Below are 19519 nucleotides of genomic sequence, written 5' to 3'. Positions count from 1 at the left end.
GACCCAGGAATTTCGTAGCGTCAACAAACAGAAGGGCAACAGGACCAAGACATAGAGGTGGTGGGGAGACCATTTGCACTGCCAGAAATTCATACAGACAGTTTTGTCACAGGAAAAGCAAAAGCCATTGGCGATGCCCCGGGAGTGAAGACGGTCAAGACAGCGCTGAAGATGCCGCTCAGTGAGACATGTGCTTGGAGAACTGCAATACATGGCAAAATCATCAACAAAAAGGGAGCCAGAGATGAGCGGCAGGAGACAGGCCATAATAGGGTTAGTGGCGATAGCAAAGAGGATAACGCTCAGTATGGAACCCTGAGCCGCACCATTTTCCTGAATAAAGATGTCCGACAAAGCAGAACCCACATGCACCTCGAAAACTCTTGTCTTGTAAAAATGCCCAAAGAGAACAGGGCGAACACCCACGGAAGCCCCACATGTAAAGAGTACGGAGGATACCAGTTCTCCAGCAGGCATCGTAGGCCTTCTCCAAATCAAAAAACACTGTCACAGTCTGGGATTTACGCAGAAAACTGTTCATGACATGGATGGACAAAGTAATGAGACGGTCAACTGCAGAACGCCATGCTCTAAATCGGCTCTGTGCTTTCGCGAGTAAATGGCGAGATTTGAGCCACCACACCAGCTGGGCATGAATCATGTGTTCCATCACCTTGCAAACACAGCTGGTAAGAGAGATGGGGCAGTAGCTGGAAGGAAGGTTTTTGTCCTTGCTGGGCTGAGGGATGGGTATGACTGTGGCTTCAAGCCAGCAACCAGGAAATGTGCCCTCTGCCCAGATGCGATTGTGTGTGTTAAGCATAAAGTGCTTGCCCACAAGAGGGAAGTGCTGCAACATTTGAATGTGGATAGCATCTGGCCCAGGAGCGAAGGACCAGGATGAACTGAGAGCATGATCTAGCTCCCTCATGGTGAAGGCGGCATTGTAGCACTCATGATTTGGAGAAGGGAAGGGTATTGCCCAAGCCTCCTCCACTCGTTTCCTATGGATAAAGGCAGGATGATGGTGGGAAAAGCTCAAAACTTGCGCAAATGGCGGCCCAAGGCATTGCAGATAGCAACAGGATATACGATGACATCAGCACCTACGGTCAGGCCGGAAATGGACCTTGGTTCCAGAGCGCCGTCGGAAGTTGGTCCACACAACAGAGGAAGGCGATGGAACTGGTAAAAGATCTAGTGAACAAAATCCAGCTAGCTCTTTTGCTATCCTGAATAACTCGACGACACTTTGCACGCATCTGTTTATAATGAATGCAGTTTTCCAGCATAGCGTGGCAGTTAAAAATACAGAGAGCGCGTCTCCATGCGCGAATTGTGTCGCAGCACGCCTCAGTCCACCAAGGGATTGGGACACGATGTGGTAAAGAGAAAGTGCAAGGAATGGAACGTTCTGCAGCAGTAAGTATAATGTTTGTGAGGTAGCCCACCTGGTCATCACAACTGAGGAAATCTTGTTCTGGAAAGGTCACCACTGAGGAGTAAAGCTGCCAGTCAGCCTTAGTAAGCTGTCATTTGGGCATGCATGTGAATGGATTAGGAGTCAGTAGACAGAGAGCACATGGGAAGTGGTTGCCCGAGTAGGAGTCAGAAAGAACGGACCACTCAAGACGATGGACAAGCTGGGCAGTGCACAAGGATAGGTCAAAACGGGAATAAGTGTGTGAGGAGTCAGAAAGGAAAGTGGGTGCACCAGAGTTAAGGCAGAAGAGGTTGAGTTGGTTAAGAATGTCGGCCAAGAGGGCACCTCTCTGTCAGGCCCTGGGGAAACCCCAAAGGGGATGATGCACATTAAAGTTACTGAGTAGCAAAAATGGCGGAGGTAGCTAACCAATAAGCTGAAAGAAGTCAGCCCTGGCGACAGCGAAGGACAGAGGTACATAAATCATACAGAGGGAGAAAATCATGTGGGAAAGGTAGAGGCAAACGGCAACAGCTTGAAGACGGGTAGTCAGGGAGATGGGTTGACTATGGTCAACCCGTATAACCAGCATGATGCCCCCCTGAGATGGGATGCTGAACCCAGGGGGAAGGTCAAAACGAATCGGTAAGTAATGTGGAAGCTAAAAAGCGGTCTTTACTGTGCTATTTTGTTTCCTGAAGGCGAAGTACAAGGGGATGATGTGATGCTAGAAGCAGCCGTAAATCCTCTTTGTGGGACCGAAGGTCGCAAACGTTCCACTGGAGGGCAGACATGAGGAAGAAGAGATGTAGGGGTGTCAACTCAGTGCCCGCTGAGGGACAGCCGGTGGAAAGTCGCTACTACAGGGCACAGAAGCAGGAGGATCCTGCTCCATGGGGTCCACACAAGCATTGGCATGCTTGTGCGGTCGGTCAGTGGAGACCAACACCGAAAAACGGTTGGTGGTGCGCAACGGCGAGACAGAGGCCAGCTGGGCTAAGCGACTACGTGGCAACACCGTAAAGCAGGATCTTTGAGTTGGTGAAGGGGAAGACCGTTTGTCTTCAGCAGATTTCTTCAAGCCCTTCTGCTTGGAGGAAGACTTGGGTGTTGGTTGGCTGGAGGGAGTACTACTCCTGGCCTTTCCTGCCTACCAGTTGTGTAGTGGGTAGCTTTGCCTCATGAGGTGAGAGTTTGACAGTTTGTTGCACATGCACAGCAGGACGGGAGGGGGAGGGGGGGGGGGGGGGGACAGTGATGCTACCTTGCTACTGGGCGACTGCACAACCTCAGAGCCAAATTTGAGGTTGCATGTCTATGAAGCCATGTCCTTCATGGAGCAAGGGGTAACAAGAACTGAACTATAAGTGCCAGACAGGAGAACACAGGGTTTGCAGCTAGCCAGTAACTTGTGAGCTACTGGGTAAGGCATTTTTTCCTTTACCCGAATCTCTTGAGCAGCCCGCTTGTCGAATTCACGGGACAATCCCGGGAGGAGTTGCAGTTGATACATTGGGGAGAAGGAGGCGGACATTCGCCCTCGTGTGCATCCCTGCCACAAGTCACACATTTGGTCAGGTGTCGAGAAGATGTTCTAGTGTGATTGAACCGATGACACTGGTAATGGCACATCAGATTTAGAATGTATGGCCGGACTGTGATGATTTAATAGCCTGCTTTAATCTTGGACAGCAGTACCACCCTATCAAAGGTGAGGAAGAAAGTGCGGGTGGGCACCAAGGAAGAATTGACCTTTTTTGTGACATGGGGAACAGCAATCAGGCCTTGATCAGAGAGGTGAGATTGTATTTCAGCCTCAGTCAGACCGTCAAGCAGCCCAGTGTAAACTACACCATGGGAAGAATTCAAAGTTCTATGTGCCTCGACACGAACAGGGTAGATGTGGAGAAGCAAGACAGCAAGAAGTAGTTGTGCTTGAGTATCAGAAGCTGTCTCCAAAAGCAAAGTGCCATTCCGTAAACGAGAGCAGGATTTCACAGGCCCTGCAATGGTATCAACACCTTTCTGAATAATAAATGGACTGACCGTGGCGAAGGACTGACCATCTTCAGTACGTGATACAACAAGGAACCACAGTGCAGCGGGATGAGTCTTTTGATCAGTAGCCTCATTATGTTTTCGTTTTGTCGACATTGATGGAGAGGACAAGTGACTCATAACGAGGAAATCCCCTCCACAATTGCCAGCATCTCTGATGGCCCACTCTTTCCAACTAGGGACGGCAATGAGTGAAAAAGCAGTCATATTATAGGTCAGATAATCTGCAAATGTTATATACTACCTATTCTGCAATTTCTGTGTGGCATTCTATACAGGCATAACAGATAAGCCAGTGTCTACTAGCATGAATGGTCCCTACAAACTGTGGCAAACCACGAACTTGCCCATCCAGGTGCCGAACATGCTGTGCACAACAATAAAAGTGACTGACATCTGCTTCACTATGCACGTCATTTGGATACTTCCTTCCAGCACAAGTTTCTCTGAATCACACAGGTGAGAATTTTCTCTACAGCACATCCTGGGATCTCGCAATCCCTCATTCCTAAACCTCCACTAACCTGTTACCCATTGCTGCACCTTAGCTTTTCCCTTTTGACAATCTCTGCACCACTCCTTCCTCATCCACACCATGTACTGCTTTCTCCTACCCCCTTCCCCCCATCACCCAATGTGGGAATCTCTCTCTCTCTCTCTCTCTCTCTCTCTCTCTCTCTCTCTCTCTCTCTCCTCCCCTCTTTCTTTTCCTTTCTCTCCCCACACCTGTCTCCCTCTCCATCAACACACTGCTCCCCCCGCCCCCCCCCCCCCCCAGTCTCCCTCTCCCTGAATACGTTTCTTATATTCTCTACCACTATTCATCTTGGGCACACGCTGTGTCACTCGTCTTTCCCCATTCTTCTTTGCACTATCCTGTAACGGCGTCCTCCATTCATGTGTCCTTTCCTATTGCCTCCCCATATCCATCAGACCAGGCAACTGTTCTCTGCCCCCTTTCATCTTGTGCAGACACTGGGTCTCTTGTCTTTCCCTTCTGCTCTGCACTATCCCACAACTGCTTCCTTGTCTCGTATGTCCTTCCCTACCACCTTCCTATATCCATGAGCCTACACAACAGTATGCCACTGCAGGGATAGGGTGTATTGGGAGGTGTGTGTGTGTGTGTGTGTGTGTGTGTGTTGTTTCTGCTAGAAAAAGAGCTAGGATTTGAAAAACTAGTTATATGATGTTCTGTTACACGTGTTGTGTGTATGCACCACCAGTCGTTCTGTTGAAGATATGTATGCTTTAAAATTACTAAAGGTTCACTGTTAGCAATTATTGACCACTGCATTAAATTCTGATAAATAATTCCTACACTAGAGCTGTTGTTGTTCTTGTCTTCAGTCCTGAGACTGGTTTGATGCAGCTCTCCATGCTACTCTATCCTGTGCAAGCTGCTTCATCTTCCAGTACTTACTGCAACCTACATCCTTCTGAATCGGCTTAGTGTATTCATCTCTTGGTCTCCCTCTATGATTTTTACCCTCCATGCTACCCTCCAATGCTAAATTTGTGATCCCTTGATGCCTCAGAACATGTCCTACCAACCGATACCTTCTTCTAGTCAAGTTGTACCACAAACTTCTGTTCTCCCTGATCCTATTCAATACCTCCTCATTAGTTATGTGATCTACCCATCTAATCTTCAGCATTATTCTGTAGCACCACATTTCGAAACCTTCTATTCTCTTCTTGTCTAAACTTCCATACATGATAATAATAATAATAAAGATTTTATTGTCTTTAGCCCATTACAGCAATTGACAATGTCAAATGAAGTTACAATTTATAATACAGTGTGATAAGGTATTGACTACTAAAATATTTTAGCTTATATTACAATAAATGTACAGTGGGTCATTTGTTGGATTACTGCATTTTGCAGTTGAAGAATTCATTGATATCATAGAACGGGTGGGCAATAAACCATTCATGCAGTCTTTCTTTGAATGTATGTTCAGGAAGATCCTGTATGGCATGTGGCAGCTTATTAAGTAGCTTGTGCCCTGTGACTTCATAGCTATTTATTGATTTTGATAGTCTGTGGTAAGGCGTGTATATGTGTTTGATGCTTCTTGTGTTGTAACAATGTACATTTTCTCTACGTTTCACATCTTGTAGGTTCTTCTTCGTAAAGATTAAGACATTGTATATATAGTGGTTTATTACAGTCATAATTTTTTGTTTAGTAAATAAGGGTTTGCAGTGAGCCTTATGTGAAGAATTTGTACTTATCCTAATGGCTTTCTTCTGCAATAATAGGATGTCATGTATATGACTACAGTTACCCCACAAGATAATGCCATAGGATATTATACTCTGGAAAAATGCAAAATAAGATGATCTGATGTATGTTTCAGGTACACAATTTCTGAGTTGTCTTAATAAATAAATTACTCTAGATAGTTTACTACTAATATAGTTTACATGTTGGCCCCAGGATAACTTTTCGTCTAAATAAACTCCCAGGAATTTAACAGAACTATGGTCATCAGATAGTGGCTTGTCTCTGAGAGTGAAGATTATCTGCCGAGTTTTATTTTCATTTAGCAGGAAACCATTTGCTCTGAACCAATATGCTGCATGAGTGAGTGTATTTTCAGCACAGGTTTTAAGATCATTAAGATTGTTACTGCTGTGGAGAAAAGTCGTATCATCTGCATACAATACAGCGGTGGATCTAATAAACGAGGGGAGGTCATTGATCATTATCAGAAACAGGATGTTGAGATAAGCTTTTAATAGTCTGAGACTGTTTCCTTTGATGCCGTAGAATTCTAGTTTCTCTAGTAGTGGCATGTGCTCAACACAGTCGAAGGCCTTGCTTAGGTCACAGAATGAGACCTGAGCAAAGCCTTTGTTCTCAAAAACTTTGAGGATGTAACTGACTACCGTGTTGATTGCATCAATGGTCGACAGATTCTTCCTAAACCCGTATTGTGTAGCATTAATTATTCCTAGATTCTCAAAGTGAGATGATAATTGTTGGTACATGATGCATTCTATTACCTTGGAGAATGCGGGTACTATTGAAATCGGCCTGTAACTATATGGAGAGTCTTTATCCCCCTTTTTGTATACTGGGACGACCCTAGACAGTTTTAACTCATCAGGAAAATATCCCTCAAGTAAGCACTTGTTTATGCAATGGGTTAAGGGGTAGAGAATGCGGTCACACACTTTTTTTAGCAGGTTGCATGATATGCCATATATATCTAAGCTATCAGATGATTTCAGATGTTTTATGACCCCTTGCACATATCTAGGCGATACTTTGGAGAAGGTTACCATGCTTGTATTTAGTGACTGTCTACCCCAATTTTGGGAGAGTAACTCTGATGGACTAATGTCTGGTTTGATAACTGCGTCTCCTATTTCTTTCACTGTATTAATAAAAAACTCATTGAGTGTTTGTGGTGGGATATTAATTTTGTCTTTTTTAGTATCTCTGGCAGCACTGTTAATTACTTTCCAAGTGGTTTTGCATTTATTGGTGGAATTATGTATGCTGTTGGCATTGTAGGTTTTTTTGGCTTGCAGGATGGCTTTTTTGTATTCATTCCTGCATTCCACATAGGCTGATTTGGCACAGTCAGACTTCATACTATTGTATATGTTGTACAGTAACAAAACTTGTTTCTTTAGATCTGTCAGCTGTTTAGTGTACCATATATTTTGTCTGTTTTGAGATCTGTATTTGTGGCTGCTGTCCATTATTTTGATTTTCTTTATGGGAATACTATGGTTAAATAGGGTCAAGAATGCATTAAAAAATCTATCAAATACTATTTTGGCTGGCAGGTCATTACTTGATGTGTAATGTCCATCGACACTACAATGGCCAAACCAGTCTGTCAGCAAGGGAATTACGAAATGTGTTAATTTTATCCTCAGTTATGGGTCTGGTAATCACAACTGTTGGGACAGGTCTGTTTGCATTGCTCCTATTGAGGGGAATTTTACTTGCATAATTTAGAGATACGGAGTTATGGTCAGAGAATGGGAACACTACAACTTCGCATGTGTTTTCAGTGGTCTTGAAGTTTAAAAAAATGTTATCTAAACATGCTTTGTTTCTTGTGGGCCTGTTATTAACATGATGTAAATTGTATTGTCTTAGTAAGTTTTCCAGATCTGCAACACTACCCTTACATTTAGTAACATCAAAATCAGCATTCAAATCACCACCTATTGCAATATCATGATGTAGCCATTTAATATTACTTAATTCACTCAATAGCATGTCCATTCTTTCTAAAAATATGTTAATGCTTCCCTTTGGTGATCTGTACATGGATACTACTATTAGCTTATGGCTATTAATGATTATACGCGTAACTTCAAAGTGCTGTTCATCACACAAGGAATTTAGGTCTAGTTTGGTTATTGTACAATTGAGTGACAGGTTGGAATAAATTGCCACACCACCTCTAATGTGCTCTTTCCTACAGTAGCTATTTACTATACTAAAATTGTCAAATTTGGCAACTGCAAGTTCATTCTCATTAGCCCAGTGTTCACTCAGACAAAAAATATCAAACTGGTTATCAAGACCAAACTCATTTATGATAAGTTCTCTATCTTTCAGTCCTTGAACGTTAAGGTGACATATTTTAAGATCCATGCTCTTATTGCTTACACACTGAACACTATGGTGATTGGTTTTCAAACGTTTTTCAGGGCTTATCTTTTGGATTTCTGCCTCTTGTTGCCTTTTACTAAAAAATTGTTCACTTGGAATGGTAGCACATCTACTGTTGTATGGCTACACTCCATACAAATACTTTCAGAAACGACTTCCTGACACTTAAATCTATACTCGATGTTAACAAATTTCTCCTCTTCAGAAATGCTTTCCTTGCCATTGCCAGTCTACATTTTATATCCTCTCTACTTCGACCATCATCAGTTATTTTGCTCCCCAAATAGCAAAACTCCGACCATCATCAGTTATTTTGCTCCCCAAATAGCAAAACTCCTTTACTACTTTAAGTGTCTCATTTCCTAATCTAATTCCCTCAGCATCACCTGACTTAATTCGCCTACATTCCATTATCCTCACTTTGCTTTTGTTGATGTTCATCTTATGTCCTCCTTTCAAGACACTGTCCATTCTGTTCAACTGCTCTTCCAAGTCCTTTGCTGTCTCAACATTTTTATTTCTTCTCCATGGACTTTAATACCTACTCTGAATTTTTCTAGAGCTATTGATGTAAAATGCTGTATTCTTATAAAAATTGGCAATGTAGACTACTACTGGTGGGTTAGGCATGCGCATAAAAACTACCCACTTGAAATGTTTGATAGTGCCAAACTTGGAATAGGGTCTGTTGCCCAGCCATCACCAATTGACAGATAGTTAAATCTGCAGAGGAGTTTAGTATAAAAACTCTCACTAAACTGAACTTCCAAAGAAAATAAAATTTTGTTTGTGACCTAGCGAGACGTTATTTATTATTTACGGTCATTATGTGTTACAGAAGGGTCAGCTCCTCTCATCATTTTGTGCCCGCCCCCCCCCCCCCCCCCCCCACATGAGGACACGCAAAAGAATACAACAGCCGGCCCTTTAACACAATCACTTTTATAGCACTAGACACGCTAGAAAAAGGCACATACAAAGAAAAAGCTGTCCTACTGTTCTCAAAAATAATATTAAGTCAGCACCATATTTGAAAAACTAGAGACTATATTTCTACGTGTTTTTCATGATGGTTATCAGAGAATATCACAAACATTTTTCGAATATGCATAGCACAGCTCTGATAAACTGTGTACCATCACTCTCATTAGGTGCTACAACTCACTACAGTGTTAATCAAAAGGAGGAGAATTCTGACTGAAGATAGCAATGCACAGAATGATGATATTATTTTAAATGATAATTGCAAATAACTTATTTCTTAGCCCAAACATTAAAGCAATTATTACACATTGTTCAAGTCTTAATTTCAAGTCACAAACATATGTATAAGAAAACATTAAAGCATGCTCAAATGCAAGCAGGCACAAAGAACACAAATTACTTGCACATCCACACTCCTGGAGTTCATTGTGCGTGACACGGTAACTTCCTTGACCTGCATCAGAGTGAGCTAACTAGTGCCACATTCCTGTTCCATGTGCTTGTTGCCTCTCCCTTCAAGCTATTGGCCATCTTTTGCTTTATCGTTTCCTTCTTTTCCTTCCCTCACTCCCTTCCCTCACTCAGTCCACTTGACTACACCAGTTGAGCTACACTGGTGGTACAATGTAAATGGCTGGGACAATATAACTGTGCAGATGTTTGTGTGTGTTAGTGTACTTTAATAATCTGCTTTGGTACTGTCTGTAAGTCCGATAATCTTTTTCAGTCTTTATGTGCCTATTAAACACTTGATGGCTCAACTGTACAGGGCATTGTTGCCTTTGCTCTTTACATTATTTTCCATCAAGGACATTCCATTACCATAAGAGCATAACAATACTTTAACAAAGCAGCACATTATGAGTTAGGACAGTAATAAGTAAGAATAGACCGTAGTATAACCTTTCAAAACAATTGCTCGCCTTTCAATAACATACAGCATATAATGACATCTGGAAGCTTAAGTGATTTAGGATGGAACTTACCAGTAAATCACTTTTATCTGCATTCATATACTGACGCATGTAGTCCAGAATAGTGAGCCAAAGTGCACTAAATGTCGGTAACGACTGTAGTGGTGTTAAGTGATGTAAGAAAACCTGCACATGGAAATATTTCTTAGATCTAAAAAAAATACAATTTACAAAAAGTATATATTCATAAAATTATATATTGAATAGTGTCATGACTTCTAATGGATAGTCATTGCTTCTTTTTTAAAGAAATTAATATCATATATAAATAAGTTCACAGGATGATTAATAAGAGGTAGCACTCACTTTTATTTCAAAATTACTATGTAACAGCGATCATTGCAAAAATTGACTTTTAATTTCACACTTAGCCCATTATTGAAACTTTCAACAAGCTAGTCTCAAACCTTTGAAAGAACTGTTGCTGCACGCATCCGTGTTTCTTCTAGGCCTCCTGGATCATCAGGGCTGATAGGTTCCAGAAGTTTAGTCAGTAATGGAAATAAAACTTTATTGAAGCAACCTTCCCATTCCTGAGCTGTCAGTGTTTGGAGATCATGAACAAGTAATGCTCTCTGCAAATACGTGATGGCACTCATTCGGACCTGCAATGAATTGCGTTACGATTAAATAGTGCACGTCTTATGCACAGTTTCTTTGAGCATCACAGGTTTGAGCTCCTGAATTGCGCTTAGTCATATAATGAAATATTTCTTTGCTTAGTCAAATAATGGAACCACAGCTAACCTGTCGGCGAGAGTCGCAGCACAACCTGGCTATTCCCTGAAGCAGTGGACACCAGGCCTGTCCCCATAATGAAGTAATATCAGTGTCACCATTTTCCTCTGCCCACCACTGGAATATGTGGGCAGTTCGAGTATGGAGTGTGTGCATCAAATCCAAAAGCTGAAATATAAACACTGTTTTTAAGAATATTACTTGTGCCTGAACAACAGTGACAAGAAAAGAACCATGAAATCATTGAATAGGCAGATTTTTTTTGGAGACCTCTTCTTGATTAAATGTAGCATCACATTCACTCATTTCTCCAACACATTACTTTCCCCAAATATTTACTACTACCCCTCTCTCCCTCTCCCTCTTTTTAGGAAGTAAGCATGACATTAGCCAAGAGTACTAAGGCTGCAAGAATCTGCTGTGACCTCACGAATGCTTTCAATCGTGTAATACATGCCTTGCTGATTTGCAAACTTGAAAAGTGTAACATTATGGGCAGTAGGGTAAAGTTGTATTAGTCTAAGTTGTACTCCAATAATATCTTATCCCACATGTACAAAATGCAACATCAAGTGGTTTAAAATTGAACTAAATAGTCATGAGAGTAAGCAAATACAAGTAAGCCGACCACTGACTGTTGTAACAGTACATGTTTTCTATCATGTCTGAAAAACAACTATAATGATGCAGCATCTTCAGGGCTATATTTAAATTCTGTAAGTGTCATAAAACAAGCCAATATTGTGGAACTCCTGGATAACGCATACCCCAAATCAGTTTGTTTGGACACAGCATTAAATGGTTTAAAGGCAGCAGCCTTGTGGCCACACAATAGATATATATGAAGATGGTATCTGTTCTTTCGGACATGTCCGAAAGAACAGATACCATCTTCACATAGTTAAGGCTAACCAGCCATTGACCTCCTCCTCCTGTGCTGGATGCACACGTATTGCCCGAACTCTTGTGGGAATCGGCAAGATTGTCTGCCGCGGGTAATGAGTGTAATGGGCAGGCGCACTAAAAATAATGTGTGGACATAAAGTAGGGAATGTGGGTATCACAAGGAGTGTGCAAGGGATAAGTCCCTGCAATCACACTATCCTCTGTGCTCTCGGTGGCTCAGATGGACAGAGCGTCGACCATGTAAGCAGGAGATCCTGGGTTCGAGTCCCGGTTGGGGAATACATTTTCAACTGTCCCCCGTTAATGTATATCGACGCCTGTCAACAGCATAGGGTCTTGATTTAATTATCATTTCACACAATAGAAATGTCATCAAAGAAGAGGACTTTGTAGCTACTACTGTACATATTGCTGATAAATCAGACCAAGAATCTGCTGATGGGACAGGAGCAACAACACAAAAAAAATCTGGAAGGCCACCTAATATTGCAACACCACTCAATACACAGTCTGGACCTTCTACAATGTCTCCAGAATGTGGATCCAAAAACAATATTGCAACTGTTGCCAAAATTAAGTCGACAAATAATGTCTTGCTAGAACACTTTCCCTCCTGCCTTGTGTATAAAACAGTTAAAGATAAATACAACACTGTCTAAACCAACACTTAAATCAACATCATGTCCTTACAGAATGAGAATTGAATCCATAGAAAAGACAAATAAAAAGAGACATATATATGAAAACTTTTCCAAGACTAAAAAATTAAAGGACAGTGTGAATTTGTTATGTGAAGTGTGTAAGGAAGATCGTGAAGAAGACTGTATTCACTCTATGAAATGTAAAGTTTGGGTACGTCACCTATGTGCTGGCGTGGAAAGTAAAATTAAGAAATATTTCTGCGACATATGCGTTCATACCAATTGATTTTCTACATGCCAGTTTAAGCACTTTGTTAAGAATTTATATTTTGTTCCTTATGTGCAATTTCATTACAAGAAACTGTGGAAGAAGTTACATTTATGGTTTTCAATTTGTTACTGTGATGTTTTGATAAATTATTCCATGGATTTATAATGTAAGAAGATAGGTAAAAAACCATCTACTCACCAAGCAGCGGCAGGGGAACACACACACAAAAGGGTTTAACTTTTACAAACTTTCGGAGCCAGTGGCTCCTCCTCCTGGCAGGAGAGTTGATAGGGAAGGAAGGGGGTGAAGGAAAAGGACAGGAGAGGTTTAGAGAAAGGGGTACAGTTCAGGAAAGTCACCCAGAACCCTGTGTCATGGGAGACTTACCAGACTGTATGAGAAGGAAAGACATTGTTGGGGACCGTGCCGGGCAAGATTTGAAAACCTGACAGCTTAAAGATGGAAGACACGGTAATACGCAAGACAGATTACTACTAAAACATAGTGCACGACTTAATAAGAATGAAAAGCTAAGTGTGCTTTATGTAACTGAGGTGGGAAGGGGGAAGGCAAAAAATAGACAGGTTAGAAAATGAAAGACGCAGAAAACCAAAATCGAGTGAAGAAACAAGTAGTTACTGTGAAGAAATGCTAAAATGGATGGAATTAAGAAAAGCTATTCTAGGTGTGAGGGGCAAAATCTCAGACAGAAGGGGTCTCATTTCAGGGCATGGTTTTAGGAAGTCATGGCTGATTAATATATTCTGGAGCAGGATAATACTGGGTGACAGGTGGTGTGCTTCAAAGCTGAGGGGTCAGGTGTACCAGGATTGGATGTGATCGTTTGAGAAATCTGCTTTTGAACTAGGCTGTTGGGACAATTACCTCCAGTGAACGCTGAAGTGAGAGTGGTGGTGTATTGCTTGAAGAGTCTGCATCTGAACAAATACATTTGCCTCGAATGCCAAGGCTGTATTGGAGGGAACGTTTGACATGGGAAGGATGGTGACTGTCAAAATATAAGTACTGCTGTTTGTAAGTAGGTTTAATGTGGACAGTAGTGTGTAGCTGACCTTTGGTAAGGATGAGATTAACATCATGGAAAGTCGCATGGGATTCGACATAGGACCATGTGAAATTTAATTGGGAGAAGGTATTCAGAGATTCCACGAATTTTAACAGATCAGCCTCACCATGAGTCCATATGGCAAAGATGTCATCAATGTATCTAAACCAAAGCCCCAGCCAAGCGATTCATGACAAGGTTGGCAAAGGAAAGAGCCATCCTGGTTCCTATGGCTGTACCCCTGATCTGTTTGTACATCTGCCCTCAGAGGTAAAGTAATTGGTGATAAGTATAAAGTTGATTAAGATGAGCAAGAATGATGTCATAGGTTTGGGAACAGGTGGGCGTGACTGAGGAGATGTTCAGCAGCAGACAGACCATTTACGTGGGGGATGTTGGTATAGAAGGAGATGGCATCAGTAGTGACAAGCAAGATGTGTGATGGGAGTGGGACGGGCACAGATTTCAGACAATTTAGGAAATGGTTGGCATTTTTAATAGAGGAGGGAAGTCTTTGTAGTGTGGGTTGCAGGTGTCAGTCAACTAAGCCAGATATAAATTTGGTGGGTGCTTTTTGAAGCCAGAAACTATAGGACGGCCAGGATGATTGAGTTTGTCAATCTTAGGAAGAAGGTAAAAGGTTGGGGTGCATGGTTTGGGTGGGGGTAAGAAATGCTATGGATTGAGGTGTAAGTCCTTGTGGGGCATGATGATTTTAGGAGGAACTGCAGGTCAGTTTGAATCACAGGGATGGGATCTTGTTGGCAGATGCTCTATGAAGAGGTGTCTGAGCCATGACTTCCTGGGATGCACTTGGCAGGATAGTTTCTCTGTCTAATTTACGCACTTTGTGCCATCCTGGTTGGCTAGCACCCTCTATTTAGGATGGGTGTGGCTCGCGAGAGAGAGAAGACTCAGTCGGGAGCGGTGACAGAGGGAAGACATCGCACAGAGTATCGCGAGTAGTCAATTGACGCTTGGTGTACTGCAAGGACACACGTTGTTGACATTCTGGCACCTGGGTCTGGCGGCGAGCAGGACCGGAGTGCGGAAGCAGTCACTGGTCAACAAAGTCTCTGTTTAAGAGTTGCGTCTATCTCAAATCCTGAGGAGAGTGCAGGACTTTACCCTGGCATGCATGTTAACAGCTAGCTCCTGGGCTAACTTCGAATAGTGAGCATTTTGTGGTGGAACTTTTAGATGCGATTGCACTGCGTAGCCACTTTGATTTTTGCTAGTCATTCCTTAAACCACTTTGCCGTGGATCCAGGATACTTGGTATTGCAAGTCCATGTAACTGCGCTGTGCCCTGGTTCCGTTGCATTTATCTTGAATTAAAAGTGTGGGCGATATTCAGTGATCCCTTTATTATTATTACTTCTTTCCTTTCTCAGACGTTATCTATGGTTAAAAATGGAAAGTGACGCGGACCTTGATCAAGTGTGACTTCCTTTTAACTGTACGGTATATGTTACATTGCATTTAGGAACTTTCGGGTAACCGACATGTATCAATAATTACAGATTTCTGAAGTTGTCTATATACGTTTGGATGTAGCTGTATTGTGTTGATGTACTGGTGGATATTGTGTGGTATTACTCCTGTAGTTGATAGTATAATTGGTATAATGACAACTTTATCCTGATGCCACATGTCCTTGACTTCCTCAGCCAGTTGGATGTATTTTTCAATTTTTTCTCCTGTTATCTTCTGTGTATTTGTTGTATTTGGTATGGATATTTCGATTAGTTGTGTTAATTTCTTCTTTTTATTGTTGAGTATGATGTCAGGTTTGTTATGTGGTGTTTTATCTGTTATAATGGTTCTGTTCCAGTATAATTTGTATTCATCATTCTCCAGTACATTTTGTGATGCATACTTGTATGTGGGAACGTGTTGTTTTATTTGTTTATGTTGTATGGCAAGTTGTTGATGTATTATTTTTGCTACATTGTCATGTCTTCTGGTGTATTCTGTATTTGCTAGTATTGTACATCCGCTTGTGATGTGATCTACTGTTTCTATTTGTTGTTTGCAAAGTCGGCATTTAACTGTTGTGGTATTGGGATCTTTAATAATATGCTTGCTGTAATATCTGGTGTTTATTGTTTGATCCTGTATTGCAATCATGAATCCTTCCATCTCACTGTATATATTGCCTTTTCTTAGCCATGTGTTGGATGCGTCTTGATCGACGTGTGGCTGTGTTAGATGATACGGGTGCTTGCCATGTAGTGTTTTCTTTTTCCAATTTACTTTCTTCGTATCTGTTGATGTTATGTGATCTAAAGGGTTGTAGAAGTGGTTATGAAATTGCAGTGGTGTAGCCGATGTATTTATACGAGTGATTGCTTTGTGTATATTGCTAGTTTCTGCTCGTTCTATAAAGAATTTTCTTAAATTGTCTACCTGTCCATAATGTAGGTTTTTTTATGTCGATAAATCCCCTTCCTCCTTCCTTTCTGCTTAATGTGAATCTTTCTGTTGCTGAATGTATGTGATGTATTCTATATTTGTGGCATTGTGACCGTGTTAAGTGTATTGAGTGCTTCTAGGTCTGTGTTACTCCATTTCACTACTCCAAATGAGAAGGTCAATATTGGTGTAGCATAAGTATTTATAGCTTTTGTCTTGTTTCTTGCTGTCAATTCTGTTTTCAGCATTTTTGTTAGGCTTTGTCTATATTTTTCTTTTAGTTCTTCTTTAATATTTGTATTATCTATTCCTATTTTTTGTCTGTATCCTAGATATTTATAGGCATCTGTTTTTTCCATCGCTTCTACGCAGTCACTGTGGTAATCCAATATGTAATCTTCTTGTTTAGTGTGTTTTCCCTTGACTATGCTATTTTTCTTACATTTGTCTGTTCCAAAAGCCATATTTATATCATTGCTGAATACTTCTGTTATCTTTAGTAATTGGTTGAGTTGTTGATTTGTTGCTGCCAGTAGTTTTAGATCATCCATGTACAGCAAATGTATGATTTTGTGTTGGTATGTACCACTAATATTATATCCATAATTTGTATTATTTAGCATGTTGGATAGTGGGTTCAGAGGAACAGTATCAATGTAGGATCTACTTTGTATATTTCCAATATCTGTAGTAACCATGAGTGGGGTACACTATCAAAAGCTTTTTGGTAATCAATGTATGCGTAGTGTTTAGTTTTAGCTTGATATGTCACCTCCGCATCTATTATCAGTTGCTCTTTACATCCTCGTGCTCCTTTGCAGCAGCCTTTTTGTTCTTCATTTATTATTTTGATCTGGGTTGTATGTGTCATTAATTTCTGTGTAATGACTGAAGTTAATATTTTGTATATTGTTGGTAGGCATGTTATGGGGCGAAATTTTGCTGGGTTTGCTGTGTCTGCTTGATCTTTAGGTTTCAGATAAGTTATTCCTTGTGTAAGTGTATCAGGGACTGTGTATGGGTCTGCAATGTAATTGCTAAATAATTTAGTTAGATGTGAATGTGTTGAGGTGAACTACTTTAGCCAGAAATTTGCTATTTTATCTTTTCCAGGGCCTTTCCAATTGTGTGTAGAATTAATTATTATTATTATTATTATTATTATTATTGTTATTATTATGTTAAGTGGTCAATTTGACAAAGCACAGTTTATTTTCTGCATAAAACTTCAGTGCTAAATTAAATTGGAACTGCCAACTTCCTTTTGTTGCATACTATAATAGTAACAACTTCACGCCATCATACAGTGCCTTGGTATTTAAGGTTGTGTGCGGATTGTCTGGTTAGTATCACCTCGTACTAGTTGTGGTTTACAAATTTATCAAGTGAAATTTCATGTCAATGGAGATTGCTTAATGAACTAATGCTTTAATAGCAACTGTGATTGTCACACTGTAACGTTTAACATCTCTTCCTGCATTTGATGCTACCCAATGTTTAGCTGCTGCCTTTAGTATTTTAATGAACTGGGTTTGTGTGTTCTAGAAGCCGTTACTGGTGTGCACAGGCCCTCCGGCCTGTTGTTGTCATCACTTGAACTCTCGAGCACAGAATTCAGACGTGCAGCTGATGTGAATGCCAAACGTCAAGAATGTGCTAATTGCTGTGTAGATCTTTCAGGCTACCATATCATCATATTACCGAATGCTTTCCATAACATTTAATTCAAGTATTTATGAGATCTTTTTATTTGAGTATTTTTTAAACCTAATAAATTTTACAAATTGTTATTTTTCAAATTCACAAGGCCTGATAATTGACTAGTGAGCTCAGATCTGTAATTAGGTGAAAATTATATTTGTGTAAAGTCATTTTTTATGAGTTTAAAGTTGGGGCTATAAGGCCGTTTTTCTTTTACAATTTTTTGAATTATTCTCTAGCTTTTATACAATTGAATGATTGGTGTAGATCATCGCAATCTGCAAATACAAATTAATAATTGTGTTGTTACCAGTGCTCTGTTTTAATTAACAATGTGAAAATAAATTTTTATATCCTCAAATGGGTTCAGCATTCTACTCCAGCAGCCCATGTGCCCTGCTTACCACTCACAGAACTTACCAGCGTCAGAAAGCTGGCGTAGACCTTCACTACCATACTTCTGTTGGTCAAGTACCACAGAGATAGATCCTATGTCTGCTGGAAGGATAATGATGGAGTCAACAGCTTTTAGGGAACGTAGAGCCTGGAGTTCTGCAGAGAAAAGGTTAGGGTCCTGTTGTTGGGACCTGAGGAAAGGTTGTGCACCAATGCTGGATGTGAGGAATTCTTGGAAGGCTTGTAAGGGATGATTCTGAGGCAGTGGTGGTGGATCAAGTTGTGACTGTGGTCAAAACTGTTAAGGCAATGTTCAATGTCAGGTTTGCTGTTGGAAAGGTTTTGGGATTAGGTTGCAAAGTGATACTTCCAGTTGATGTTACATGTAAGGGAAAGTAGTTCCATCACCAAAGCAGCTTGATTAAATGCAGGTTTAGAGCTGAAAGTGAGAGCCTTGGATAAAACAGATAATACAGGGGAGGGGGAGTGCTTTTGTGAGAGGTTGGGAACACTGTACTGCTGTGATTGGTTCGTGTTGTTATGAGTTATTACTGGCAGTGGTGAAGGCTGTGGGATATTAAGGAGGTTGGCCAAGCTCATTTTGAAGGAGATGCGTGGTGGTTGATGGTGTGGTTGTTTGGAGAGCTGCAGAGAGACAGAAAGGGAAACACGACTGTTGAGGTAGTTTAGGAGAAGGTGGCACAGCTTTTTGAGGTGAAGTCTGGCATGTTGTTGCCATCTGAAGTTGGCTTGGCAAATGATACCATCCAAGCAAACATTAGGGGCAGATAACTGTAGGATTTTGTAAACAGATAGATGTCTGGTGGAGTGGAAACTGGCAGATGAGGCATGAAACTGTAAAATAAGCTGGTGCAGAGCAGGGTTACAGCCAGAAACAGGGACTTTCAGTGTTAGGCCTTTGGGAGTAACTCCAAGGGACAAGTACATTTCAAGAAACAGAATGTGGGACCTTAATTTTGATAGTGCAAAAGCATGTTTTCGAAAAGAACTGTTGCAATATACGATAGGATTCATCATGGCAAGAGAGAATGGTTTGGAGTGTTAGACAGGGGTGGGCGTGGCAAAAACGAGAGGCAGAGGGTGAAAAAGATAGAAAAATGAAAGAAAAGCCTGGAAAACATTTGGAAAAATCAGAAAAATTCACACAAAAATTGTGAGAACAGACAATGGTTAACAAGAGGCAAGGAGTGGGTGAGAACTGCTCGCCACAAGTGTGGTCTACATAATCAAAATAAATGACTGGAAAATAAAACACCAAAAGGGAAAGTCACGAAAGG

General features: G+C 41.1%; 1 protein-coding gene across 2 annotated transcripts in view; it reads right to left on the bottom strand.

The window, feature by feature from the left end:
• LOC124593683 (Golgi-specific brefeldin A-resistance guanine nucleotide exchange factor 1) overlaps positions 1–19519 on the bottom strand; it is a 304033-nt gene that overhangs the window by 83359 nt on the left and 201155 nt on the right. For both annotated transcript variants that reach the window (XM_047131983.1, XM_047131984.1), the window contains exons 27-29: positions 10835–10993; positions 10495–10692; positions 10100–10213 (exon numbers count right to left, since the gene is read on the bottom strand). In XM_047131983.1, the coding sequence (XP_046987939.1) occupies positions 10100–10213; positions 10495–10692; positions 10835–10993 (471 nt within the window). The remainder of the gene's footprint in view (positions 1–10099; positions 10214–10494; positions 10693–10834; positions 10994–19519) is intronic.

Source organism: Schistocerca americana, chromosome 2 (assembly GCF_021461395.2).
Source record: "Schistocerca americana isolate TAMUIC-IGC-003095 chromosome 2, iqSchAmer2.1, whole genome shotgun sequence".
Lineage (NCBI taxonomy): Eukaryota > Metazoa > Arthropoda > Insecta > Orthoptera > Acrididae > Schistocerca > Schistocerca americana.
This window is presented reverse-complemented; position numbering and strand designations above follow the sequence as displayed.